Source organism: Alternaria hordeiaustralica (genome assembly GCF_023758085.1).
Source record: "Alternaria hordeiaustralica strain BMP 2776 chromosome Unknown scaffold_5, whole genome shotgun sequence".
Taxonomy (NCBI): domain Eukaryota; kingdom Fungi; phylum Ascomycota; class Dothideomycetes; order Pleosporales; family Pleosporaceae; genus Alternaria; species Alternaria hordeiaustralica.
The window spans coordinates 380600-406870 of NW_026056777.1; the positions used below are offsets into that span (position 1 = coordinate 380600).

At 54.3% G+C, this 26271-nt stretch overlaps 7 protein-coding genes across 7 annotated transcripts; 3 read left to right on the forward strand and 4 right to left on the reverse strand.

The window, feature by feature from the left end:
* Positions 1 to 666: 666 nt before the first annotated feature.
* J4E84_003452 (uncharacterized protein) lies at positions 667 to 6270 on the reverse strand (the record flags this gene model as incomplete). The annotated part of the gene is made up of 10 exons (XM_049386064.1): positions 667 to 903; positions 956 to 1075; positions 1125 to 1719; positions 1773 to 1820; positions 1872 to 1962; positions 2072 to 5567; positions 5618 to 5995; positions 6053 to 6079; positions 6149 to 6169; positions 6226 to 6270. 10 exons carry the CDS (start codon positions 6268 to 6270, stop codon positions 667 to 669), a joined length of 5058 nt encoding a protein of 1685 aa, XP_049245913.1.
* Positions 6271 to 6995: 725 nt separating this feature from the next.
* Positions 6996 to 9713, reverse strand: J4E84_003453 (uncharacterized protein; the record flags this gene model as incomplete). The annotated part of the gene is made up of 3 exons (XM_049386065.1): positions 6996 to 7780; positions 7828 to 9387; positions 9443 to 9713. The coding sequence occupies 3 exons, from the start codon at positions 9711 to 9713 to the stop codon at positions 6996 to 6998; spliced, it is 2616 nt and encodes an 871-aa protein (XP_049245914.1).
* A 905-nt stretch (positions 9714 to 10618) lies between these two features.
* On the forward strand, positions 10619 to 11652 carry J4E84_003454 (uncharacterized protein; the record flags this gene model as incomplete). Its single annotated transcript, XM_049386066.1, has 4 exons — positions 10619 to 10701; positions 10752 to 10792; positions 10839 to 10914; positions 10962 to 11652. 4 exons carry the CDS (start codon positions 10619 to 10621, stop codon positions 11650 to 11652), a joined length of 891 nt encoding a protein of 296 aa, XP_049245915.1.
* A 472-nt stretch (positions 11653 to 12124) lies between these two features.
* MT2 (Sphingolipid C9-methyltransferase 2) lies at positions 12125 to 13838 on the forward strand (the record flags this gene model as incomplete). The annotated part of the gene is made up of 4 exons (XM_049386067.1): positions 12125 to 12226; positions 12321 to 12807; positions 12858 to 13609; positions 13659 to 13838. 4 exons carry the CDS (start codon positions 12125 to 12127, stop codon positions 13836 to 13838), a joined length of 1521 nt encoding a protein of 506 aa, XP_049245916.1.
* Positions 13839 to 15215: 1377 nt separating this feature from the next.
* J4E84_003456 (uncharacterized protein) lies at positions 15216 to 16557 on the reverse strand (the record flags this gene model as incomplete). Its single annotated transcript, XM_049386068.1, has 2 exons — positions 15216 to 15620; positions 15679 to 16557. 2 exons carry the CDS (start codon positions 16555 to 16557, stop codon positions 15216 to 15218), a joined length of 1284 nt encoding a protein of 427 aa, XP_049245917.1.
* Positions 16558 to 17357: 800 nt separating this feature from the next.
* GCD11 (eukaryotic translation initiation factor 2 subunit gamma) lies at positions 17358 to 19060 on the reverse strand (the record flags this gene model as incomplete). The annotated part of the gene is made up of 5 exons (XM_049386069.1): positions 17358 to 17388; positions 17440 to 17609; positions 17658 to 17854; positions 17906 to 18873; positions 18924 to 19060. 5 exons carry the CDS (start codon positions 19058 to 19060, stop codon positions 17358 to 17360), a joined length of 1503 nt encoding a protein of 500 aa, XP_049245918.1.
* A 1776-nt stretch (positions 19061 to 20836) lies between these two features.
* Positions 20837 to 26126, forward strand: J4E84_003458 (uncharacterized protein; the record flags this gene model as incomplete). The annotated part of the gene is made up of 2 exons (XM_049386070.1): positions 20837 to 24766; positions 24816 to 26126. 2 exons carry the CDS (start codon positions 20837 to 20839, stop codon positions 26124 to 26126), a joined length of 5241 nt encoding a protein of 1746 aa, XP_049245919.1.
* Positions 26127 to 26271: the final 145 nt, after the last annotated feature.

A 26271-nucleotide genomic window follows, 5' to 3' on the forward strand; every position in this document is an offset into this window, starting at 1 on the left:
ATTATGCAAAGGCCCGTTGAGGTACTCGCCCTGCGCAGCGTGGATATGCTCAACCAGAAACAAGCTTTGTATTCGTAACGACTGGCCGAATCCATGCCTGCGCAGGTCCTGTTAGTAGTGACTACCTCCAGACCACGTTTGAACATCTCGTGCAGTACGCAATAAATACATGTAGGAGCCGGGCATGTCCTAATTCCTGCAAGTCGTCACTGCCCAAAACTTTCATTTCTGCGTGATGGTCACAATAGTAATGACATTCCGCTAGTATTGCGAAAACGGAATCGGATACGTACTGTTAAGATCGTCAGTCATCATATTGACATACTAACGATTTATCAGGTGTGAGTACCTTCGTGACGCATGTCCATTTCCACGCTGCAGCACCATTGGGACCACAACAAGCGAACATTCACAGTGAACACGAGATATCAGCGCGAATGAAGTAATTAACTAGAGTACAGAAGCCTGAAGATGTTCTATATGTGAAGCATCCAGACTAAGAGGCCACCTTGAACGCCTGTAGAGTACATTGCCGCAAACTGCCCAAAACCTATGAACCCTCCGTTCGCTTTTGCATGCTCCACCAATCATCAATATGTAGTGTGAAGAGAACCGTTCACTACCCCTCCTCCTGGAGTAGCAATCTCGTCTCCATTTGGACAGCGCCTAAAAGGGGCGGAAACCTCCAGTTGGCTGCGGGGCAATGCCGTTGGCCTGTCCGTAGGGACCTGGAGACGGGGCCGAGGTCATCGGACCCTGAGTGAGCATGAGGCGCGAGCCCAAGATCGGAGTGTCGTCCTCCTTCTTCTGCTGCGACACCTCGCGGGTCTTGCGCTCCTCGTTGTCCTTCTTGAGCATCTCGAGGGCGGCCGTCTGTTGGGAGATGAGGTTGATCATGTATGGCTGGTGAAACGTTAGTGATTTGCAAAGCACGCACGGAAGAGTATCTACATACCATGGTGAAGTCGTGCAGACCGTTGCGCCATGACATCTCGAGGATGATGTCAGGGCGGAGGAGGTCGTAGCAGGCATAGAGCATACCAACGTAGCACTCGCGGCTGCCAATATCGACGAACTACATTGCGAATTAGCGTTGTACTTGACAAATGCAGAGGTAAACTTACGTAGCGGAGCAGGTCCTCAACGACGTCAGACTTGCCCGACATGGCAGAGGTCTCGATAGCGTCCTTGAACAGCTTGTCCTGCTTGCTGAGAGTGATGGACTTCTCCCATCGCTTGTTCTTGCGGTAGATGTCGGCTGCGATTTGACGGAAGAAGACAAGGTCGTGCTTCTCCAGACGCTGGGCAAGGTCAACGGGGTCGTAGTTGTCATAGTTGTTGACCGAGTCGCGAAGTGTCTTGTAGTCCTCCTCTTCGATCAAAAGATCGTTGAGGGCGTTGTTGACCTCGCGCTTGTTCTGCGACTGGACGTTGAGGAGGAAAGGCTTGATCAGAGGAATGTTGTCAGACTTGACGAACATGCGGACAACACGGTTGACGTCGATTCGGGGAGTCAAAGCCTGCAGGAGGTCCGTCAGGAGAGTTGGCTGCTCTTCAAGGTAAAAGCCCAAAGCCCGGTAGTAAATCTCAACGTTAGTAGCCTTGGTGATAGTGTCCTTGAATGCTTGGTGCTCCCAGGCATCTGCGGCACGCTCCATCATGGCAAGGGCGGCGTTGTCCCACTCATCGTAGTGGACATAGAGGAAGATGAGTTCGGGCCTGGGAAATATTAGAACCGAGTGGCACGAATGTTGTTTGCGCTTGCGACTCACCATAGATGGGCCTCCTCTGTTGCACGGATCATCTTTGGAATATTGATCCTATGGGTTGTCAGTTGAAAGCACATAAGCGAAGTTTACTGAAAAACCGACCTTGACCAGAAGAGACGGAGGTGCTCCATGACACGCTCAGGGTGGTACTTGGCTAGAGCCTCTCCAAGTGCGCTGAACATTCCCATGTGGGCTAGATTGACTGAGTTAGCATCTTGTACATAGTGTAGTTGTCACGGGTTATGATTGTTGAAGGGTTGAACTTTTCAACGGAACGGTAGTTGTCAGAAGGGTGTACTTACCGCGTTCCAATCCAAGACCAGCCTCGAGCAGGCTAATCAGCTCATCGAAGTAGCCATTGCGCTCGTACTGCTTAACAAGATCGGTGAGCTCTTCGGCGTGGACGATCAGGTTGAGACCGCAAATCTGGGCGAGACGGAATTCCTTCTTCGCGACGCAGGCTTCGTTGACTTGCTTCCAGACCTTGACGGAGTTTGCCTTCCTGGCACACTCGACAGCAGCTTGGTAGTCCTCCAGGTGCACAAGAGTGGTTGCAAGCTTCGCCCAGTTCGAAATGCTAGTGAAGAAGATCTTGGCTGCCTCATGGTAACCCTCCTCGTAAGCCTTGTCACCTGACGCTTCAACATCTGCAACGTTGGTGGCGCGGAGAAAGTCCTCGAGCTCGGGTAGTTGGTTGGTACGAGCGAAGCAGAAAGCCAAGGCGGTGTCGACGGGTACCTCACGAAGAGTCTTGCGAGCCATTCTCAGGAACTTGATCAAGTCTTCGTCCTTGCCAGCGTGGGTAGCAATCTCAATGACTTCCAGATAGTTGGATGCATCTCCGGCACGGATGTAAGACTCAATTGAGTCCGTGACACGAAGACCGTCCAGCTGTGCCTTGGCGACCCTGCTCCACACCTCAGGCGTGTCAACCCTGTCAGCATACTCATATGCTCGGTCGATTGAGACGATGTGCTCAATGAGGACGTTGGCAGCCTCGACGTGGTTCTCGTGCTTCTTGAAGATCTCGAAGGCCTCGTCGTACATGCCGACTTCGATACATTGTTGGGCAATGTCCTCAGGGCTGTACTGATCGAGCTGCTGGATGTAGTTCATAACTCTACCGCGATCGGACTTGCAGGCAGTGAGCATCAGCAAGTTCTGAAGGGACGGGTTATCACTGAATGTAGTTGGCTCCAAGATGATCTTCTCCAGCAGGTCGATCAGCTCAGCAGGCATGTCACCAGTGATGAAAGCTTTCACAGCAACAGAGACCTTGTCTGGATCGGTGGACGAAGGAACAGCCGAGGAAGTGACTTGATCTACGAGCGATCGGCGATGGATGTTGTTTGGGCTCAGGACATAATCCCAAACCTCGGAATCGGCTCGCTCCAGGAGGTAACGTGCCTGGGCCTTGAACATGGCGTTCTCGTTGGTGATGTGAATCAGCTCAAGGTCATTCTGACCCTTGCTGTAGGCGATGAAAGCCAGGTTGGGGTCACGCTTCTCGCAGTACTTGCCAACGGTGAGAGTGTCGTATTGGTCGTTCTCCTTCAGGAACTTCTCCGGGTTGTTGTTGGAATCGATGTAAATCTTGGCCAAGGCATTGTAGACGGCTTGCTGCTGGTTGCCACTTGCAAGTGTCTGCTCCAAGAACGGGAGAAGAAGCTTCAATCGGTTTCGCGACTCAACCTCGGCAACCAACTCATCGATTGGAATCGAAGACGGCGTCACTGAAGCCAGAAGGCCCTTGATGATGCTTTCATCGCAGTCCACATCGAGCAGACCGCCAACGACAGCCGGTGTCCTGGCAGGGTTGACCCTCTGAACGTAGACTTCGATAGACTTGAACTGCTGCTTCTTGTAAAGGTACAGTACAAGATCGTGGATGAAGTTGAAGCGGTCGCAGACAATAATCAGAGGTAGCTGTTCCGTGAGGTTGGCCTCTTTCAAGAAGTTCTTGACCTTTTCTCCGTTCAAAAACTGACTCTCTCGGCAGATACGCTCAACTTCGTTGAGTTGGCCCATAGTGGTCGCAGCCTCGATGTACTTGAAGTGAACGTCGGGATCTTCGCTGACGTTGACAATGGAACCCAAGAAGAAGTACAGACCCTCCGCGGTACGGTGCTTCTCTAGCAGATCGATGATCTTGGTGGCGCCAAGCAGATCAGAGTACTTCTGGGCGATGCGGATGACAGCTTGAAGGTTTTGGCGGATGTTGGTAGTGAGCATGGCGTCCAAGCACTCAAGCGACAGCTCGACTGTGAGCTGACCGAAGTAGTTGATGAGCCACTCTTCTGGAAGCTTGTCGGTCTGAACAATGATACGCTTGATCGCGGCTGGGTCATCATTGTGTTCCAGAGCACGAGTAAGCAGACCAGCGTTCTCGCAGAGCTGAGCGATGCGCATCTTGTCGTAGTGGTGGAACATTTCATTGCCCAGGATAGCATCTGCAACCTGAGGGGCATTGAGCAAGTTCATCTCGAGGAGCTTGGTCTGCATGTGGCCCTCTTCGGGTAGATCGTTGGAGAGAACATCCAGGAGGAAAGCGGTTGCCTGTTGGATCATGCCCTGTGACTGGAAGATGTCGACAACGCGGTCGATGCTGATCAGTGGGCCACCTTCGTTCTTCGCTAGCTGAGAAGCAAACTCGGCTCCCTTCTCGGCATTGATACGAACAACGTGCTGAAGCAAGACGTTGTAATCGGGTGTGTAGCCAACGCCGTTGCAGTACTGCAGGATGAGATCGTAGTGGCCGAGCTCCGCGAGCGCTGCGACAACCTTTTGGGATACGTTCGCCTCCTTGTAGATGGCCAAAGCGAGGTTCAGATCGTGGGGTTTGGCGAGATCACCGAGCTCCTCTGAGCAGTGAAGCTTGCCTTCCTTCTGCCACTTCTCGATGAGGTGCTTGCGGCCCTGAGCGAAAACAGGACGGGCCAACTCCAGAGTTTCCTCCTTGTTTAAACCACCCTTGTCTAGTAATTGACCAAAGTATTGTAGCAGAGTGGTGATCTGACCAGGTTGGTTGGGAACCTGGCGCAGCCTGTTGATCGTGTTCATTGTGCGGAGGAAGCCCCGGGGCGAGTTGGCAGCGACCTTTGCGGCTTCCGCGAAGTTTCCCTGGGACATGAGCGTCTCGAATCGCTGGGAGTAGAGCTGATCTGCGCCTGGAAGCCCGCCCTTGGAGGCAAGCTTGTACGCAATTTCAGCACACGCCGGGTTCTCCATGATGTAGGGAATCAGGGTGTCTTCCCGAATGGTTGTATGCAGAACCTGTCCGCGCTTGTTGATGACGACTACACCAGTGCCTTCGTCATCTCGCGCCGTTGTGAAGACTGTCTCCTCAGATATCCGGTTCAGGAACAGAGCGGTACCGGTCTCGAGGTCGTGGAGGTGAATGAAACCGAACTTCGTAATTACGATTAAAATGCCGTACTTTTGCGCGATATGGATGCCGAGCGGGAAGTCACCAGTACCCTCGGCGGGCCAGTGGATCGGAATGAGGCGCTTCGGGAAGGCTGGGTTTGCGGCGTTGTGGTCGACCTCGACGATGTTGATCTTGGCTTCTCCAGATGAAGATTTTACAGCGAAGGCGAAGATCTTTGTGTCGGTTGAGGCGCCATCGAGACGGAGTGTGCCAAAGGTAGCAGCGTGACCCTCGAGGGGTTGGCTAACGTTCCTCGCCTTGGAGAAGAGCTGCATGTTTCCACGAATGCCACCGGCGGGGTTCGATGTGATACCGACCAAGCAAGACCAGCTCTCGTCATCGTTGGTAACGTAGTTGATGATCTGGTTGTTCTACACAGCGGGTTAGATGCGATTGGCGCTGAGTGGCCCAGTTCACATACCTCGAGTTGTTCTTGGCGATCAAAGATCTTACGCGGCGCAACCGCGTTCTTCGAATCAAGTACATCCCAGTGGTATACGGCCTTTGTGCTGACGAGCGCAAGTGTCGTCTGGCTGATCCACCTCCAGAACTGGATGTCCTCCTGATGGCTGTAGGTCTGCAGACGCTCTTTGGTCTCGAGGTTGAATAGCTGCAGTGTCCGGCCTTGTGCCTTGAGAGCGATGATGGGCTCAGTCAAGTGCATGATGGCGCTGTCGGCGCGAATCGGTCTCCGGATGACATTGTTGGTGTTCTTGAGGTCGATGATGACGGTCTCGGCGGGCGCGTTGGCTTCGTTGTTGACCTGGCGCACGCAAACGTACTTGTCGGACTCGAGTGTCTACGGTGGCTGTTAGCATAACTTGGTCGTGTGCATACACCTTGTGGGATTACGTACGCAGTTTTGCCATGATATCGATGCCGGCTGGACTATGTGTTAGCTGAGGGCCTTGGTTGCCTTGTTCGCGGAAAGCGAGGCCTGGGACCAACGTACGAGGATGTTGAGGTTCGTGAGCTGTCAATTGTTAGCTTCAAGCACTGTGGCATGCAAGGGTCTGATGCGGCACATACCAGCGTCGGCTGAGTGACGTGCAATGGCACCTGTCGCTGGGCCATGTTTGCGACAGTCCAGCTCCAAGCTCACCGGGGTGAGAAAGCGCGCAAGAATCGGGTATCGGAAGAAAAGGAAGAAGTAGACCCAGGTGCACAACTCCAGAAGCGCGTGATAGGAAATGAGAGACGGTCGTATAAGGCGGGGTCGGGGTCGTGGAGGTGATGCTGTTCGAGAAAGGAGCTCCTGGTGTTGTTTCCACATACGCTGGTTCGCCCTATGCTTGGCAAAGCTCCCGATTAGGTAAAACCCAATTGTGGCAGCTTTACCCAATGACGTTTGCTGCAGCGGCCAATCCCGAGTACGCTCACTTTCCACACCGACGTTTTTGATGCCTTTACCGCGTTGCAAAGAAGAGAAGAGTATATCCTGTGTATAGGCCGTGAAATTGGCTTCCAGTTCATCACCTTGCATATTCGTAATAGCAGGTCGTGAGGCTAGGTGACGCGGGAACCCGTAGTTCCCCGGCGCGTCTCCGCGCAACAAGCATGAGAGCAGAACGCGAATTCCACATTGATATTTCTGGACAACCTTCAAGATGACCCCAAGAACTTCAAAACGATATCATACAAAGTAAGACATTACATTATACATCAAGGCCATGCTTGTGCTTCCTATACCATCGCAGACTACTCGTACTGAACGTAATCCCAAACATAGCAACCATTACAACCTTCAAATCAAGCATGGCAGATACGAAACTCATTTCTTTGTCTGATCATCACAAGGCCTACAATCCCACTTCCTGGAACTTTGACTCCCGATTTGGACTTCCCTTCCTGGCCTTCTCTGCATCAGAGCCAAATGCTGGGGGCGGTGCCAGGGCTTCATCGAAATGGTCACGCGCTTCCTCGAAGCTCTCGCCAGCAGATGTCGCTGTGGCCCCGCTTACAACACGTTCTGCAGACCTCCCACGTGCCAAGCTGAATTCATCCTCATCGCCAGACAGAGATGAGACGTCTGAATAGCGTTCTTCCTTGACGACACCCACGTGAGGAACATACGAAGGCTCAACATGACTCAGATCCTTTGGGTGATCGGCCTCACCAGATATGCGGCTGTCTATCGATTCACGAGCCGGTTCGCTAGCGCTCTTTGAAGATAGAGATTGAGACTGGGGTTGCGAGACGGAGTTCCGGAGAGTCGCGCCACCGATGAAGCCAGGCTCTTGTTCTTTGGAAGTACCTTCGGTCTCTGCCGCAGGAGAATGCTTGGAACGCCTCTTCAGTTTGCTCAAGAGTGATTTGAAACCCTTGGAGGATCCTTGGGACGTCGGCGAGGTTGGATCGGCCGAATCGTGCTCCGGTATGGGGTGAGCTTCTGTGAGCTCTGCCTCTTCGTACAGATCCTCGTTATCGCGTGGAGGTTCATTGGCCACCACTGCAGGTTCAGCCGTGGTGATCTCTTTTGATTTGCGTTGTTCTCCTGAAGTCTTGGTCTTCTCAGCTTCCTTGGCCTGTTTCGCTGCGAGTTTCTCTTCGGCAGCCCGCGCTTTAGCAGCCCTCTTCTCTTCGTCTGTCAAGAGTTAGTATTGTGAGAACTTTGCGATGATGAACACGTACCCCTGCCCTGCTTCTCCTCTGCCTTGATCTCGGCGGCACGCTCTTTCTCCGTTCGGATGCGGCGCTTCTCTTGCTCCTGGTCAAGTCGGCGCTCTTCCTCCTCAGCACGTCGTCTCTCGTCCTCGGCACGGCGCTTATCCGTCTTCTCGGTGATCTCGTCCAATGTAGGCTGAATTCTCGCTTGGGCAATAGCATCAATGTCTCCTTGGTCCATCCATTTACCGTTACCGATGTGTACTCTTCCGTGATTTTCCATACGGGTTTCAGAGTTGGCTAGGGCTCGCTGTCGCGCCTTCTCATCCCAATCGTCCACCATTGCGGATGACATCTTGCCAGTCTTATCATAGATCTGCTTATCCATACCCTGCATTTGAGCTTGTACCTTGCGCTGTGCTGCAGCAAGCAGGGACTTGCGGTCGTTCTCGCGTTTCTTTGCATCGACGTCGGCCAGCTGTTTGTTGAATTGGTCCATCTGCGTGCGAATTCGTCTTGAGCGGAAGTCGTCTTCGTCAGAATCCGAATCCTGCGCAGGAGCTGTCTCGGAAGCGCTGTGCGCGCGGTTGCGCCCACGCCGCATGGAGAGCTTCGAGCGTGTCGGCTGGTCGTAGCCGTAGTAGCTTCGGTAAGCAGCGTTCTCGTCGTATCCTATCTTGGATAGTCTTTCTTGTGCGAGCTTCTGCGCAGCCTCCTGGATCCCGATATAGCGCATAGCTTGCTGCTTGATGTCGGCCTCGCCGGTCGCGGGCTGTTGACTATGGGCTGCCGTCGCTCCTGTACGGGCAATGGACTGGCCTGATGCGCCATCAATGTGTTGCTGCTGCACATCGTAAATCTTCTTGGCCATGGATATGGCGGAAGCTCGAAGGGCATCGTTATGCTTCTTCTCGTCCGTCTCTAATGCAACTGGTGGAGCGCTCGTGTACATGTCGCGCGAGATGCTCTTTGCATGCTGGATACGTGCGGCTTCCATGGCACCATAGCCGCCGCGACTGGAGTCAACAGGAGCTGCTTGAGGTTTGGCCCGGGTCGATGCACTGTGGGCAAGCGTTGCTGCGCCCAATGCATTCCTAGCAGAGTTCTTTGAGTCTGGATACAGCGGCGCAGTGGGTGGGTTTGATTGAGCGCGCTTGCGTCTTGATGCCGAGTGGGCGTCAGTGGCTGCAGTAAAGGCATTCTTCCTGCCCTGGTCTGTATATCCGTAATCCACGTCTGCGCTGGGTGCCGCCTTGCGCATAGCGATGGTAGCAGCAGAATGACCAGCAGCACTAGCTTCAGGCTGCCATAGGTTCAGCTTTCCGCCATCTCTATGGGCGAGAAGCGCGGCCTTTGAGCCTGCTGCGCTTGCTTCTGGCTGCCACATGGGCGCCATCTTGTAACCGTTTGCGAGCAACGCAGCCTTGCCTGCCGCTGAGGATTGCTCGGGTTTCCACCACTCCGGACTCTTCTTGTTCTGGTTGGCGAGTAATGCGGCGGCTCCGGCAGAGGACTGTGTATCAATTCCCACCACGGGGTAGCTGGGAAGGTCTTGGGCTTTTGCGTATTTGAGGCTCGTTGCAGCGCCTGTGGATCTCTGTTAGGGTATGATGTAATGCGACAATCATAACATTGCACTCACTGGCCGACGAGAGCTTTCCGTCTGCTCCGAGCGGATTGATGGGCTTCGACACGTTTGCTTTGGCAGGGCTACCGTGGTTGTGCGAGTAAAGCGCCGCTGCCGACGCCTGGTTTTGCAATGCGCTGGTCTTTGGATGCTGATGCGCGGATGGGTCAGGGCAACGCATGTTCGTCTCGGCGGAGGATCGCGGTGGAGCCGCCTGTTCCGATTGCTTCAAGGGTCTGCTGTCAGACGCGGGGGGCGCGTCCGTGGTAAGGGCTGTCGTCGCCATTGTGAAAGAGCGGGTCGAAGCAAGACGGGAATGTGTCAGGCGCTGCTTCGAGGGCGATCACGAGAAATAAGAGGGAAAGGCAAACGCCAGCTAGGGTCACACACAGCGGCGCCCTTCATGGCTAAAATGACGAGAGGACGGCGATGATGTCATATCAACCTTGAGCTCTACCTAGGCCTGTGGAGGATCGCCGTAAGGGTGCGTTCCGCGTCGAAATCTCACACTAGCCTTACCACTCCAGGCCTGGTTCTAGCCTGAGCCCGACATAGCCTTGCCTGTCCTGATTGAAGCCAGCGACGGACTCACCGAAGCAGTCAAATCATGTACCAAGTGCGTCGAGGGTTCATCCTGTCTGTCAGCACCCTGGTGCACATCTGAAGATCACAGCCCTGCGTCGAGCGAACGAAGAACATCAGCGTACAGAACGTTACACTTGGCATAGTGGAACATAGCGGCACGACATGCAAGGAACAAACTGAACATGTGCTCCACCGTCTAAACGGCCACAAAAACTGAAGTTCGCAAGTATCCCAAGGTGATGTAGAGTTCTGAGAGGTAGGTGTTGAATTGCCCTTGCACACCGTGGTGGCCAGGTTTCTTTCTTCAAATGTGTGCATAGGCGACGGATATTTCCAGACGGTGTCGTGATTAGGTTTGCTGATCGCGACAGCGCAATCCGGATATCAAGTGAGCTACGAAGATGGCGCGCTTCCATCCTGATTGTTGTAGTGATGTCCTTCCGTCTACTGGTGCGTGTTGGTTTCAGCGACAAGCTCGGGAGACAAAGCCGGGTTAGATGCGGTTAGTGTGAGCTGACTACGTCACCGAGCTTTAACTTTCCATCTTGATTCAGCACACAGCTACCTAAGTATACCACCAATTTTAGTCTGTCGGCTGTAGTAAACATGGCTGAACTGCAAACGCCACTCAAGAGTATCTTGAACTTTCGCGATGTCAGCCAGTTTGTCAATGAAACAACAGGAACTAGGTAATCCACCGAAGCGCCTTGAGATTAGTCTTGCGCTGACCGTGCTGCAGCCGTCTAAGGAACGGCTTACTGTTCCGAAGTGCACGACCTGGTGCGTACCTCCCACACATGCCTTGGCGCGAGGTTGACTTTTGAAGATGAGGCCTCTTTCCAAGACAGGCAGAGATTGCTGAAGGAATATGGCGTGAAGAGCATCATCGATCTACGAACGAAGTAGGTAGACGCGACGCTCAGGAGCTGACATCGTGTTGACCGGTTAGAACAGAGCATATCGAACAGGCGCAAAAGCACGATGCAAGAATCAAAGCGTCAGCAGCAGTCCCTCAAACCAACGACGACGCAGCGGAGCCCCTCAAGATACCCGGCATAATCTACCACGAAATCAATTTCAATGGCTCGGCCTTCTCGCGCATGTTGCTTTCGAAACTCACATGGCTTGAGTTCTTCAGGCTCGCAGGCCTCATGATTGTCGGCTACCGCAAGGATGCGATCAAAATCTTAGCTCCTCACATGGAAGACATGGGTCTTGTCGGACTGGCCGAGCAGTCGCTGGACGTGTGCACCCGCGAAGTCACACAGGTCTTTGATGTATTAGGAGAAGAGAAGAACTGGCCAGTTTTGGTCCACTGCACGCAGGGCAAGGACCGAACCGGGCTCATAGTCATGCTGGTCCTGTTGCTCCTCGGTGTGGATCAAACCACTATCGACGAAGACTATCGCCTATCCGAGCCAGAACTCGAGCCAGAGAGGGAGGGAAGGCTGAAAGAGATGGCATCAATCGGTCTGACCGAGCAGTTTGCGATATGTCCCCCGGACTTGGTAAGCCATGTAAACTCCTATATGGTCGAGAAGTACGGCAGCGTGGAGAAGTACCTGGAGAAAGCCGGTGTGGCCAAGGAGAAGGTGGACTTTGTTAGGGGGAAGCTACTAGCGGACGCGTCGAGGTCCTGAGCGTGCCCCGCCTATGCTAGAACCAGGCTTGGCAAATCTGAAAATTGTTCTCATCTGGACAAAGTTGTCGTTAATCTTGGTGAAAACAAAGGGTCCTCAGATCATACACGTGTATGGCCGAAGAAGGAACGAGACTACACGTTGGTAAGAAAGCCTATCGCGTAGACTAGAATTCATGGCAAGATACTGACGTTGAGTTGTGGGTGATTGTGACTTTCCGCCCCACACGCCTTATCAACAAGGCAGAGTTATGCTGGCAATGTTGCAACGTATGTCGCGCCAATCCATGGGAGTCGCCGTCGGTGTGCTGGGAGTGGTCTGAAGCTAGGCTACGAGTCGACCTCCTGCAGGGCCAGTGCAGGGGGGCAGGCGCAACCCCAGTGCGTTCGCTTAGTAGATTCACCGCCGTTAAAGGCTCGAGATCCCAACACGTTTACCTCCCATCTTGCAAAATTGCTCCGCGGTACGCAAGATGAGCAGCAATACCTCTGAGGAGAACTTCGAGTGGGTTGAGACGCCGCCGGCGCCCTCGCCCACGACGCCCGAGTTCGACTGCGGCGTCAAGACGACATCGGTATGTGGTTGCATGTGGTCAATTTAACGAGCACCCCACCAGCCATTGAGCGTCAACACCGCGGGCCCGTAAGCTGACATTTGGCGATCAACAGTACCCGACCATTGCGAATGCTCCTCTGCCCGCAGAAGGTTCCGGTCGCGATTCGTTCAACAACTATGCCCTCATCTCGCTGTTGGTGGGCGTCCCCGCCTACATCACCTGGAGCTGGGGCATGGGCTTCAAGACATGGGTCTTCCTCGCCCTTGTCCTCTTCCTCCCCATTCTAGGTCCCTTCTGGTGGCTCACCTCTGAGTTCGCGCCCCGCAAGAACGAAAAGGCCAAACTGCCCGGCAAGCCCATCGAGCACTACCTCAAGTTCAACAAGCCCGAGGACCGCGACGCATACTACGGCAAGAAGCAGATCCCCATCGAGACGTTCCAGGAGAAGTACTTCGACGGCGAGGTAGAGCTCAATGGCGACATGCTCGAGATCCTCGAATGGCGCCACGACTGGTCCAAGCCCCGCTTCACACTTGGATTGATCAAGCACTTCCTGTTTGGCATGATTCCCGAGATGATCGTCCACTCCAGGTCCCAGGGTACGTGTCTAGACGATTTATCGACTTATGATATGCTGACCCCGCTTCAGACGAAGAACAGGTACGCGACCACTACGACCGCGGCGACGACTTCTACGGCTGGTTCCTCGGCCCACGCATGATTTACACCTCCGGTATCATCTCCGACATCAACACCGAAGAGAGCCTCGAACAGCTCCAGGACAACAAGATGTCAGTCGTCTGCGAAAAGATCGGCCTGAAGAAGGGCGAGAAGATGCTCGACATTGGCTGCGGTTGGGGAACCCTCACCAGGTTCGCCTCCGTCAACTACGGCGCTCACGTCACTGGTGTCACTCTCGGTCGCAACCAGACTGCTTGGGGCAACAACGGCCTCAGGAAGTCTGGCATCGAAGAGAGCCAGTCCAACGTTCTTTGCATGGACTACCGTGATATTCCCCTTCCTCCTGGTGGCTACCAGAAGATTACCTGTCTCGAGATGGCCGAGCACGTCGGTGTCCGCCACTTGAGCTCCTTCTTCCGCCAGGTTTACGACATGCTCGACGACGATGGTGTCTTCTTCCTCCAAATCGCTGGTCTGCGTAAGGCTTGGCAATTCGAGGACTTTACCTGGGGTCTCTTCATGAACAAATACGTCTTCCCCGGTGCCGATGCCTCTACTCCTCTTGGATTCGTCATCGACACACTCGAGGGTGCTGGTTTTGAGGTCAAGATGGTTGACACCATCGGTGTACACTACTCTGCTACTCTCTGGAGGTGGTACCGCAACTGGCTCGCCAACAAGGAGAAGGTTGTTGCCAAGTACGGCATTCGATGGTTCAAGGTAAGCAACGGGTCGCGTACTTGTATTGCCAGATGCTAATCATGTGCAGATCTGGGAATACTTCCTCGCCTACTCTACGATCGCCTCCCGCCAGGGGACTGCCACTTGCTTCCAGATCACTTGCGTCAAGAACCTCAACGCTGTCCACCGCATCGACGGTATCAACACCCAGTTCAGTCTGTCTGCTGCGCTCGCTGCTAGCAGGGCGAAGCTGTCCAAGGCGCAGTAAGCTTCACGTGTAACGATGTATCCGGATTTCGCCTAGTATCGTACGTATAATACACAACACGAGTACGAAAGCAGATGAAACATATAAGACAGCTTTCAGGATCTACGAGAAAGAGACGTGGGGGTGGTTCAGATAGGGGCTGAAGTAAGATGGTAGTCAGTGGCCGAAGCCGTTGGTTTGATACAGCCTACAGGGCTTGTCAACATTCATTAACATGAGAACATGCATACTCATGGAAGGATTATGTATCTTGAGAAAGCATAATCGAACGTTACGCATCTCACTGTCTGTCCCATGCTGACCTTACCAAATGAGTTTGAAAACACAAGCCACACTGGCGTCTCCACTCAAGCGACCGATTCTGCCTGATGCGTTTGATTCTAGCTGCTATTCTATGGACGCAAACTATCCCCAATTGTGTTCCTTCTCCACTCGGCACCGCGGGTTGTCCCCACGATACCTTTACTTTGACTCATAATCCCCACTATCTTACCCTCATCTTTTACCAACTTCCAACATTCCTAAATATCCCCGACTTTTACCAACTATAAGTGCTTACCAATTTTAAAAATTCCCATCAAAACAGATCACCAAGGGTAAACATCACCGCACAACTACCCCTGTTCTACAGTCAAACTAACAGCCCTACCGTGGTATGGTCTAGTGGTATGACGTCGCGTTGTGGCTGGCGGACAACTTAGCTTGTCCCGATCCAGATCCGCGCCAGCCTGGGTTCGAGTACGTTTGAACCTCCTAAATTGAGTCGGTTTACTGAGACATTGTTCGCTAACATGTCTATAGTTCCCAGTACCGCCAATTTGCGACACTTCTTTTTTGCCAATTTTTTTGCTCGTCCCTTTCCCTCGCTTGAGTGCTTGGTGAGCATTAGTTCATGGGAGAAATGATGACCTTTGCTCTCTTTTTGCTTTTAAGTTATGCAGTTGTAGTGTTTGCTACTCGTGTGGAAGTATGGATTGGGACTTAGCGCTTCTGGTAGCATTTTAGGATTTGATCTTTATTCTGTGCATATTCTAACAAAACTCCTATTCTACTTTAGAGGTTCGAGGCTGAGATCTATAAAGACCTATCGTATTTGAGTCTTATCGCAAGTACAACTTCTAGATGCTCACATTACCAGCTATGATGTGTGACTCTAGTCAAGTAAGGGCACGAGAAGACGGAGACATGATCAGTGAGCAGTACTGTCACTTGATGATAACGGTAAATGGCATGCAAAGCTTCACGTGAAGCCAATAAATTTGATCCATGCCGGACGCCCCATACCGTCCAGAAAGTCTAGCAATACCCCAACACGCCGTAGTTACGCAAGACTGCAACGTGATCTCCGTGGCTTTCACGCCTCTATAACAACAATTTTCACCTCTTCCACCCACTTTCCTCCAGCACAGCTAGCCTCCTGCCTATACTGCCAAAGCACACACAACTGCAAAAGAGAACACTGCCCACCCACGTCACCACAGCCAGGTTCTCGTAGCTGATCATGCCAGCGAACAGCTCTGGTGTAACGACCGGTGCTGGCCTGCCTTTTACATGTGTATGACTGCCCATGGAAGGAACTTGTGTAGCGTTTGTTGTTGCTGGTAGAGACGGCGAGGGAAGGACGTCGGGGTTCGAGAGGAAGATGAAGGATGTGAGGATGGACGTGACGGTGAGTGAAACGGAGAGACCGGGTTTCGAGCGATCGAGTATGTACCAGAGAGCTGGGTTAACGAGGGCGAGTGTTAGGGTGAGTTGAAGGGTTGATTGCCAGGGGAGACGGCGCTGTGGGAGAGTGTTAGTTAGGGTCGATGTGTGTAGTCAAGTACTTCATGAGACTTACGATAGCGAACGCGATTCCTACAAAGGCTGCTACGCTCCTTACCACATCATTGATTTGCTCGCTGATGGGTGAATCGTGCGTCTCCGTCTCCTTGTCTCCATTCTCGTCCTCTCTCCGCTGCGCATCCCACACGAGATCAACGTATGGTAGCAGACTTCCCAGGGCAACCCCGAACAACCCCCAGGTGGCAAGGTAGGCCTGGCTCTTTTGATCAACGCCTTCGACGTGGACAGCTGCCAACTGTCTCGTCTCGTGCAGATGCGAGACAATGACTCCGTAGATGACGCCAAAGACGTATAATGCTACGAGCTTGCCCAGGATCACGACGTATTTCCAGACGCCGTGGCGCGGTTGCTTAACCGAGTGACTCCTCCGCCTTCCTTCGACTTTGCCCATAGCGGACCCTTTCCTGGCCTGTGTCTTCAAGCTCAGTCCGCCATCAGGACTTCCCATGCCCGTTTCCCAGGGCTGGAAGCCCATGGCCGTGTGTGCGGGGGTCTCGGCGCCAGTGCCCCAGGGCGTTTCCGCCGTGCTGAGTTCACCCGCCGTGTTCGCGCCCGTCTCGTCGTATATGCCGGATAGCGTGCTACTCGTCATGTTCAAGTAGCTCTTGTTCCGCGGCGGCGGCCCCCTCTCCCTCTCCTGGTCTTCCGAGTCATCGTCGCGCGAGTTGAAGGTCCTGAGTAAGCGCGCATTGAGCTGCGCGAGGAAGTCAGACGATCTCCGGTTCTCGGTCGCGCTCGGGGGCGTGGCTTGTGAAAAGGCGTGCGTGGGCGAATCGGCCGTGTCGTTATGGGATTCGAAGTTGCGACGCGGGATGGGGCGGTAAATGTGCAGCGGAGGTGGCGCCGCTCTCGCTTTCGAAGGGTCTTCTTCCATAGCCGTCGCGCTTCAGTTCCGTCCTGGGCAGGGTCCCGCAAACTTCGTTGTTGTGTCGACCGCTGCAATGTATGCTTGCAATTACAATACGGGATAAAAGTAATACCAACAGCGAGCGTAAAGAAGAAAAGACAGACGCGCTACCAGTCGCCGCACAATCAGATGCGCGTACTCGTATAACTGTTGCGATGTTTAGCACGCGAGGGCAAGTTGAACTCTAAACCCCGAGTCAGTGCACGTGAACCTTGAGCGTGTGCTGGCCTTATACCGGCATAATACTGGAGCCTCGCAAACATACCTCGTATAGGCAATCAAAGCAATACTGAGAGCGGAGAAATCGTACAACGCGCAGTGAGGGGACAGTGAGGCAAATGTAGGCTAGCACGCAGATCTGACGTTGGTAGGCCAGCTTCTTGCACATGTTACAGAATGGCTTTCATGTGAAGATCGGCCTACTTTCCGCCTGCGTGACCCGCTGTCATCCGCATTCCCAACAATTCCAGTGGATGTACATGCTTCATTATATGCGGCTACACTGTGCTGGAGAACGTACTGATACACAAGACGCTCGCTCCCTAGTGACGCTAACCCTCTGCTGTCATGGCTTCGAGATGCTGTCTAAAACACAGCTGCGAGAAAACCACTTTTGGTGCCCATCTCCAAGCGCAACCGACTCCGGCAGAAAATGCTAGGAACCAAATGCACGTGTTTTGCCGTCATACCGCTTATGTCTACGTCGTCCCTTCGTAAAGTTTGTCGTTCCACTCCTCGAGAGCTGCCCCACTACGCGCCATGCCCGCTCAGTCGACGATAGGTTGGAGGATGTTACCACTGATGAAGATGTCAGCTCGTGGACGCAACTAGATATGCCGTGAAACTTACGCTACAATGTTGGCCCAGCCGATGAGACGCCAGTGCTTCTCGATACGTCTGGACAACGCCACCTTCTCACCGATCTCTGTGCATGCAGGTGAAGTGAGGGACAGACGGGCAGCGTCAGCCTTGACAGCAACAACCTTGGCACCGGTAGCGGTTGATCCAATGTTGACCATCTGCGCGAGTGTCAGCTTTGTCATCTGCTATCATGGATAGAAACTTACCAAAACTTCGTTCTTTGCAAGCTTGGCTACCTTGGCCTGCTTGCCGTCCGCAGTCTTGACACCAAGCAATCTTCGGAGGAGGAAGTAGTTGACTTCGAGTTCAGTGTAGATGTTGGGGAGGTGTCCACGGAGACCAAGGACGAAACCAACGAGACGATCCGCACGGCACAGAGTAGGGTCAACGCGTGTACCGACACCTGTTGTGTGTTAGTTGAGCGGTGCATGAGTCTGCAGGAATCGTCACGTACCGATCAGTCCTCCCGGAACGGCGAACTTCAAATCGTTGTGCTCGGCAAACAGAGACACTACTCTTGAGAAAATAGGCTTGCACTGAATCTTTCCGGCGCTGTCCTTTGACACGATACCGGGCCTGATCTCAATCTCGTCTCCCAGCTTCAAAACACCGGTCAAGATACTGCCACCAGCAACACCACCCTTCAGCTCATCGATTTCGGCACCAGGCTTGTTGACGTCAAAGGATCGAATGACAATCATGTGGGGCTTCGCGGAGAAGTCGCGTACTGGGACGGGGATCTTGCTGATGAGATGCTCGTTGATGGCATCGATGTTGAACTTCAACTGGGCAGAGATCGGGATGATAGGCGAGCCATCGGCGACGGTTCCGCGGATGAACTTGAGGATGGACTCGTAATGCGACGCAGCGCTGTCTTCCCGCATCAGATCGACCTTGTTCTGAAGAATGATGATGTGGTTCAGCTTCATGATCTCAATGGCAGCAAGATGTTCACTTGTCTGCGGTTGTGGGCAAGTTTCGTTTCCAGCGATCAAGAGTAGCGCAGCGTCCATGACGGCGGCACCTGACAACATCGTGCTCATGAGAATGTCGTGACCGGGGCAGTCGACGAAAGAGACGTGGCGCTTCAGTCTGTATTTGCCTTCGCATCCTTCACGCTCACACGCGGGGTCGACCTCCTTGTCGCTCTTGTATGACCGGTAGCATGTTGGGCGCGGGCACTCTGGGTTATCGCATTGGTAGATCTTCGCGTTGGCGTAACCGAGCTTGATGGTAATATTCCTCTCGAGTTCGTTCTTGAAACGGACCGTCTGCACACCGGAGATGGCCTTGACGACAGTACTCTTTCCGTGGGCGACGTGGCCAATGGTTCCAATGTTAATTGTGGCTTGGCGGGAGATGATCTCGGGCGACAGCGGGTTCAGCGTGGTGAGGTCGAGGGTGCTTGGGTCTGGTTGTTCGCTTGTGCGCGTTAGCTATGCAGCGCAGAGCCTCATGTCTGCAACACCTACGGAAGCTCTGGGCGCACGACGGGCGCCGCGGGTTCCCGGCCCTTCTTCATCGCAGACTTTGGCTTCGTCTCCTCAATCTCCTCATGCTCGGACATGCTCTCGTCATCGCGGTGGTCGTGGTCGGATTCGGACTCCATGCTGGGCAACTGGGGCGTAGATTTGGGTGATCGGAGAGTAGTTGGTTTGGTGGCTTCGGTTGTCGAGGTATTAGTCTGGTCAGTCGAGCAGCTGCGGTGGTGGAGACTGGCGGCAGGCAACTTTCGACTTCAAATCCCACACAAAGTGACTCAAACCCAAATCCGGAACAGCCCACCTGCCTGTGGCGGGGCTGCGTGCTGCGTCCAAGCGCCCCGGCCAAAGGTTCCGCCGGCCTGCTGAAGAAAATCTCAATCGCGGCCGTCCCTGCCTTTCCTCTCCATTGAACAACGCAAACAAATTGCACACTCACGAAAAGCATTTTCTTTGGAGAGACCCGTCGTCTACGGACGGTGTGAGGTCTCCATGAGAACGAAAACCGTCTGTGAAGTGGAGAGGAATACTTTGGCTGATCTTGGGTGCGGTTTCTCCCTGCTTTTGCAGTGGGAGAGAGCGCAATGATTGGTCGTACATTACAGTTGACGTGATGAATGTGAAGGTGAGAGACTTCTCCATGGATGTGATGTCTCTCGGTAGCGACGCAGTCCTGGGCATATCCACTTCGGACACTGCATGCTCACCACGAAATGTGCGATGCGACATCGCCACATACTGGCTGTGTATCTGACAGGGCGGCTCCGTCAAAAGATCTGCATAAGCAGAGACATCTCAGCCACACGAGCCATATGTCGGGCTTCCTGACCAGATGCTGGGATGTACGCTGCAGTTTAACGCCTCAGGGCGGGAAAGATAATGAACGATGCGGAACTCGAATGAGCAAGTGCCCCTTGGTGCCCTCTCCTACAGGGTCGTCAAAGCAAAATCACCTCATCATCTTGTCGAAATGTCTATATCTTTGAGACACTGGTACCTTCACTTGTCTCAGAGTGTCCCTCGCAGAGTTCGCCTACCTAGGTACACATCTTATGTCAGCTGCATATAAGATGCTACGTTCATTTTATAAACTTCCAATGCTGCACGCCTGAGTGAAGTTGTTTGTGTCTCGATGCTCTTTGTGAGTATAGCATGGATGCTGCCATGTCCACAGGTCTGTTTGCGACTAGGCCACATTGTGCCAAACCCCATCATCCTGGCCATGGTAAACCTGCATGCCATTGTATAGTAATCTTGGAACGACTGTCTGGTAGAGCGCCATTAGGTCAGCTGCATCTACAGATCGACCTACCCCTGGGACGCAAAACACGGCTATCCTGGGAACGAGGGCTAGCACGATCCGCTAGTACTGGTAGAGCTACGGGCTGGGGAAGCGGGATGCTATCATCCCATAGCATCGAGAAGCACGGATGGATAAGCAGGCCGCGAAAGAGCATGTTGATCCTCCATCTTGGCCCAAACCATCTGGACAGCACACGTCGAAGATATCGGGTTGCTCCATGTAAATACCAGATGCAAAGGCCAGGCCGTCGTCGTGCGCCGCCCCATCGAGAGCGGCGCCGGTATCCCGCTTCCTAGCTGCATGGTAACGACGGAGTTTAGATGTACCGCGTGGGCTCAGCTGTTGATCTGACACAGCCAGTTCAGAACCTCCCACAAGCGCGCCGTATCGGGAACCCTTCCGCTTGCTTTTCAGGCTGAAACATATCAACTCGTCGACTTGGGGCAGCACCGGCCTCGAGACTGTCATTGGCCCAGACGCCCTCTGCGCGAGAGCCGGCGAGTCTGCGTTGGCAACCCTTGTTGCTCGAGATTGGCCCACCTCCTCCGACAACGTTGGCGCTGCCTTGCTTTTGCGCCTTTGCGCTCGCCGACTATGGGATATGGATTCTGATCAAGCGCATGAATATGCATACAACCCCGGCCTCTCCGTTTCACACTGGCTGCAGTCGACTGAGCTCGACCATGCCGACGACGACGTGGGAACCTCGCCCGAGCACTACTACTCCGCCTACACCACGACGACCGAGCCCGCAGCAGCACCTCCCTCACCGCAACGCGGCCTCGACATGCCCGCAGCGCGGCAGCGGCAGCCCATGACGAACGGCGCGCGCTCCACCTCCAAAGCGGCCGTGAGGTCTGCCTCGAATCCTGCATCGCCGCCCGCAGCCACTCGCTCCTCCCCCCAGGTCTCCAACAAAGTGAGGGCCCTCGCCGAGCGCTTCGAGCAGTCGCCCACCAGCAGCTCGACGGCGACGTCGCCTGCCGTGCGCTCTCGCTCCAGGACGCCGAGCCGGGCTGGGGCGGGCACGCACGACGTCGCCCGGCGTGCGCATGCCTCCATCTCGTCGACAGCATCGGCTGCACGCCCGAGCAAAGAGGCCTCGTACGGGCCGCACAAGTTCAACAACCTCAAGCCGCGAGACAGGCCCCAGCCCGCCCCGGCATCGCCTCGCAACGCGCGCCGCACGAATGGCAGCCGGAGCAGCATCGACCACCACGTCTCGTCGACGCCCAAGAAGGTGGCCTCGCCGAATCGGGCGTCTGCACCCAGCGGGCGGCAGCTGTTTGGCGAAGTGCTGACGGGCCAGGACGTGCTCTCGCCAGGCTTCGGGATTCCCGTTCTCGACAACACGCACGGCGACGCTGCACCACCCGCGGCCGCCTTCACCAGCCCGCACCATGGCCGCTCTGCCAGCGCGGCGACCTCAGCCTTCGCCGACGACATGCAACACGCCGCGCGCGCACATGCGCAAGAACAAACTCCTGCACGGTCGCCCCAACGACACACGCCGCGTTCGAGGATACCCGTAGCGACACGGCGTTTGAGCGCCGGCTCCGACTCCAACTCGTCGACGCGCTCCGTCAAGTACACCCCAACCCGCGCCATGAACCACAGCAACCGCGCCTCGCCCACCCGGATGGACAGGGTACTGGCTGCAGCGGCTGTCGCTCCAGTCTCCCGGGGCACAGACCAGTCCACGCTCCCCGCATTAGCCTACCGTGGATATCGCGAGCGAGGGAAGTCGCCCTTGGGTGCCAGGAGCGGACCAAGTGTGTCCGCTGTCGTCAATGCCCCGCCGCACCCAACGTCGCCTCGCCTGCGCAACTCGAGAGAACGCCAGCCGCTCCAGCCCTCGCCCGCTTCCCACTCGACAGGCACCGGCCCCCATGGTGAGCAGGAGTACTTCCCACTCGCGAGCAGCTTCGACCCGCCCCAAGAGCAACTCGCGGGGCTGCCTGGCGTTGCTGAGATCGAGCAATCCCATGAGACCCGTGCGCAGACGCAGGGCCAGCGCATGTCGCGCGACGAGCACTCGTCACCCTCGCCCGAACAACAGCGTCTGAGCCTCCAGACGTCCAGCCTCACGGTACCGCCGCTCGAGCAGCCAGCATCAGCCGTGACCGACTTCGACGAATCGCCTGTACTAGGGCTTCCAGGAAGCTTTGTTCTCACGCCGCCGACCGCACACCAGGAGCCGGACCACCAGCTCTTGCAACCGCACGTCTTCCACCCGCCGCCGCAGAGGACTGCTCCTCCCCCACAGCGGCCTGCTCCACAATCCCCTGAAATGGAGCAGTCAGAGCTAGGCGTTCGGGAATCAATACCCATTATGCTCAGCGAGGAGCCGCCGTCACATTCATGGGAGCCCGACTCCGAAAGCTTCAGCGCAGGCCTTCAGGCTCTATCGTATGGGTATAGTTCTGATCAAACACACGATGCTAGAGATATGCCATCCATCTCTCGCCACGATACAAAAGGATCGCCAGGAGATTCGCTTCCTAAGCGTGACACGCTGTATCCGGATGACTCTGCCAGCCTTGGTCCCTATAGAACACTCGGATCGCTGACGCTGAACACGGAGACGTACAGCGTCGTAAACTCAGTCTTGAACATGTACCATCAATCGCCGGTCATATCCCCAGAGTTGGCGTCGGTATCGAAGGAAAGGGTGCAGCAGGTCTCGCCCGTCATTGCACAGCACAAAGATTGGGCATCGAAAGAGTCTACCGAGACGTATCTCGCTCGACTGTTAAGTGACGCCAATGGCTCGAAACACGACAAGTCGAGGCGCGAGCCCATGAGAGTGGCGTCCCCGTCACGCCCGGATTCGTACACACCACAGCTGCACCAGGAATCGCCTGAAGTTGATGGCGGCGGGACAGCAATCATCTATACTTCGTCCTCGCGTCGTTACTCACAGAATTCAGCAGGTTCCACCACCACGACCATCCAGGAGGATGCGTCTCATTCCGGCAGTTCTTCTGGAGACCCTTCCCACAACGCGCTATCACGAACCTCAACGGATGAGCACAAATCTGTCGCAACCAACCGCATTGAGCTCCCACAACTTGCTTGGACGAATGGCGGACTCGGACTTGACTTGCAGCATAGTATGCCGCATTCACTTCCGGCGCCTCCCCGTCCCAATTATTCACCACCGCCCCCACCCGTGAACCCATCCATCGACCAACAACTCTCCTCTCGCCCAAATGCCTACAACGTTGCGCCACAACATCAACAGCTTTCACGCCCCATGCTCAACGACGACAAGTTCGAGATGCATCCCGCACGATCACGTACTCCTGTCCTTCACGTTCAAGAACAGAGTCTTGAGGATCGATACGGTACCCCACAGCCTATCGAGAGTGCTATTGATCTGCCAAGTGAAGCCGAGAAAGGTGAAGACGGCCAACCTGATCCTGCCAGGCAAGCTTTGATAAAGCGATATCGCACGCTGGAAGAGCTGCTTACAACAGAACATCAATTCTGCATAGATATGATGATCGCGCACAACATCTTCGAGGCGACCGCGCAGAATATGATGAGCGAGAAGGAGAAGAGGTTGCTGTTCAGTAACTGTAAAGAACTGGAGAAGTTCTCTTTGTCGCTGTTCCGTGCATTCAAGAAGGCTGCAAAGCCCATCGTCAACTATGAGATACCACCTCCAACCGGACCCTGGAACCGTGACTCCTCTGATGGTAAATCGCACGATTCTGGAGAATCACCGATGCATGCTCGGCGACCATCTGAAGACTCGCCGAATCAGTTTGAGAATTGCACTCTGGAGAATGATCGATTGACCACCATTGGTCAAGTCTTCTTGGACAACAAGGAGAAGATGGAAAGACTTTACACGACATATTTCCTGAACCAGGACAATGCCAGCGCTTTCATCAAAAAGAACCAAGGAAATGAGGCGTTATCTGGATGGGTTACTGCTTGCTTCGAGCAAGTGGAAAACATGACCCAAGCGTGGGATCTGGACTCTCTATTGTTGAAGCCGTGTCAACGCTTGTTGAAGTATCCGCTGATCCTTCAGTCCTTGCAAGAAATCACCGACCCGGACCATCCCGATCTACCGAAGATCAAAGAAGCATTCGAAGAATTGAGAGCAATGAGTCAGCGCATCAATCAGGCCAAAGCCCGTTCTGATACCTTCCGTGCTGCTGCTTCGGAGGGCAAGAAAGAGAAGAAGAGCGGCCTGGGCAAGACTTTTGTCAAGGCTTTCATTCCCAAGGTCGACAAGAGTAAAGCGTACGACGAGGCCGACAAAACTTTCAAAGACCAGGACTACAAGTCGAAAGAACAGAAGTTCGGTGGGCACTTTTTCCAGCTTCAGATCGTTATTCGCGATTTTGAACAGTATCTTGATTCGATCACCGAGCATTACCTTCAGCTCAACATCGTGTTTTTGGGCTTCATCACTGTCTGCGAGGTGGCGCCATCCGTGTATCCGGAGATTGAGAGCACATGGCGAAAATGGGCAATGGCTCATTTCGAGCTGCAGAACAAGGCATTGGAAGATCATGTAAGTATTTCAGCATCACGCCGCTTATATACCGCTAACCATGTCACAGAAAGCTGCCGTTCGAAGCCGTGTCCTAAAGCCCGTCGGCGATCTCTGGGAGATGTGGGTGTCGTATCAGAAGACTATCGAGCAGCGCAAAAAGTACCTGCTATACTACGTCAAGCATAAACAAGCACTTGACCGTGGCGAAAAGGTCGATCCGGACCTAGAGGAGTCATCCAAAAAGTTCAGCACGATCAACGACACACTCAAACACGAACTACCACTTCTGTATGAAAGAACAAAGGGTCTTATGCGCACGCTCATGACTCTGTTCATGTGTTTGCAAAAGGACTGGTACAAGACTTGCTCGAAGAAAATTCTCCCACTACTTGAGAGCGAGCCGCAACACACAACATCTCTTCGATACGACCTCGAATCGTACGTCGAACGCTTCCACTCGGACTACAAGCCGATGCAGGATCTTGCGAACAGATTGGGTATCATCAACAGGAATCTCCTGGTCGACATTTCCAACATGACGTCTCCTGTTCCAACACTCTCTTCCGACGGCGGCGGCGGCTCGTCCCGCAACTCATCGTCGCGTCGTACTGAATCTATCGGGAGCGAAGCATCCATGCTTGACTCCAAAACGCGGAATAGCGGCGGTTATGCACCCCGATCACATCCGCGGAGTCTCGATAACCCGCCACGCTCATCCCCTGCAGGGCCAGCGTACCCCTCTCTCTACCCACCCAATGGATCAGGTCGGGCTGGCCCTGGACCTACATCATTACGGGAAGCACGCGCACTCAGTCCTGTGTCTGACAACAGTGACTCTACCATAGTGCGCAAAGAGCGACGCAACACCGGTCCTTCTCGCAACAGCCACAACTACATGGGTCTAGACGGAGCAGTAGACATAGAGCACTCGCCACTGAGTATCAACGCATTCGACTTCCCACCGCAACTAGGCCCGTCTTTCCTCTCACCCTCGCAACCCATTACCCACACATTCTCCGCGCCCACCTCTCAGCCGCCATCATTACCGGGATCCACACGCGCATCCGGTGTCTTCAACTCTGCGCTACCGATGTCAGATTCGCCTCTTCGTGGCAGCGTCGAAGACCTCCCCACCACACCCGCCGATACCGACGAGCCAGAGGTGCTCTTCTTGGCAGCCAGTCTCTTCGAGTTCAACATTGCGCACGATCGCCGCGAAGGCGGAATACCATACCTTGTGTATGTGCCTGGCGAGATATTCGATGTCATCGGCATGAAGGGTGAGCTATGGCTCGCGCGAAATCAAGACGACCAAACAAAGACAGTGGGATGGATTTGGGAAAAGCATTTTGCGCGCATTTTACCCGAAGATGCATAGTTTGGCTAGCCAGTTTCATAAGCAGTTGGATTACAACGAGGATTCGGAATTTGCTTACCTTTGGGTTTTGCGGGCGGCGTTTTCGGCGATTGTGTCACCTGACCCAACGGGCGTTTGTGTGTATCTGGGTGTGCTCCCAACCGCG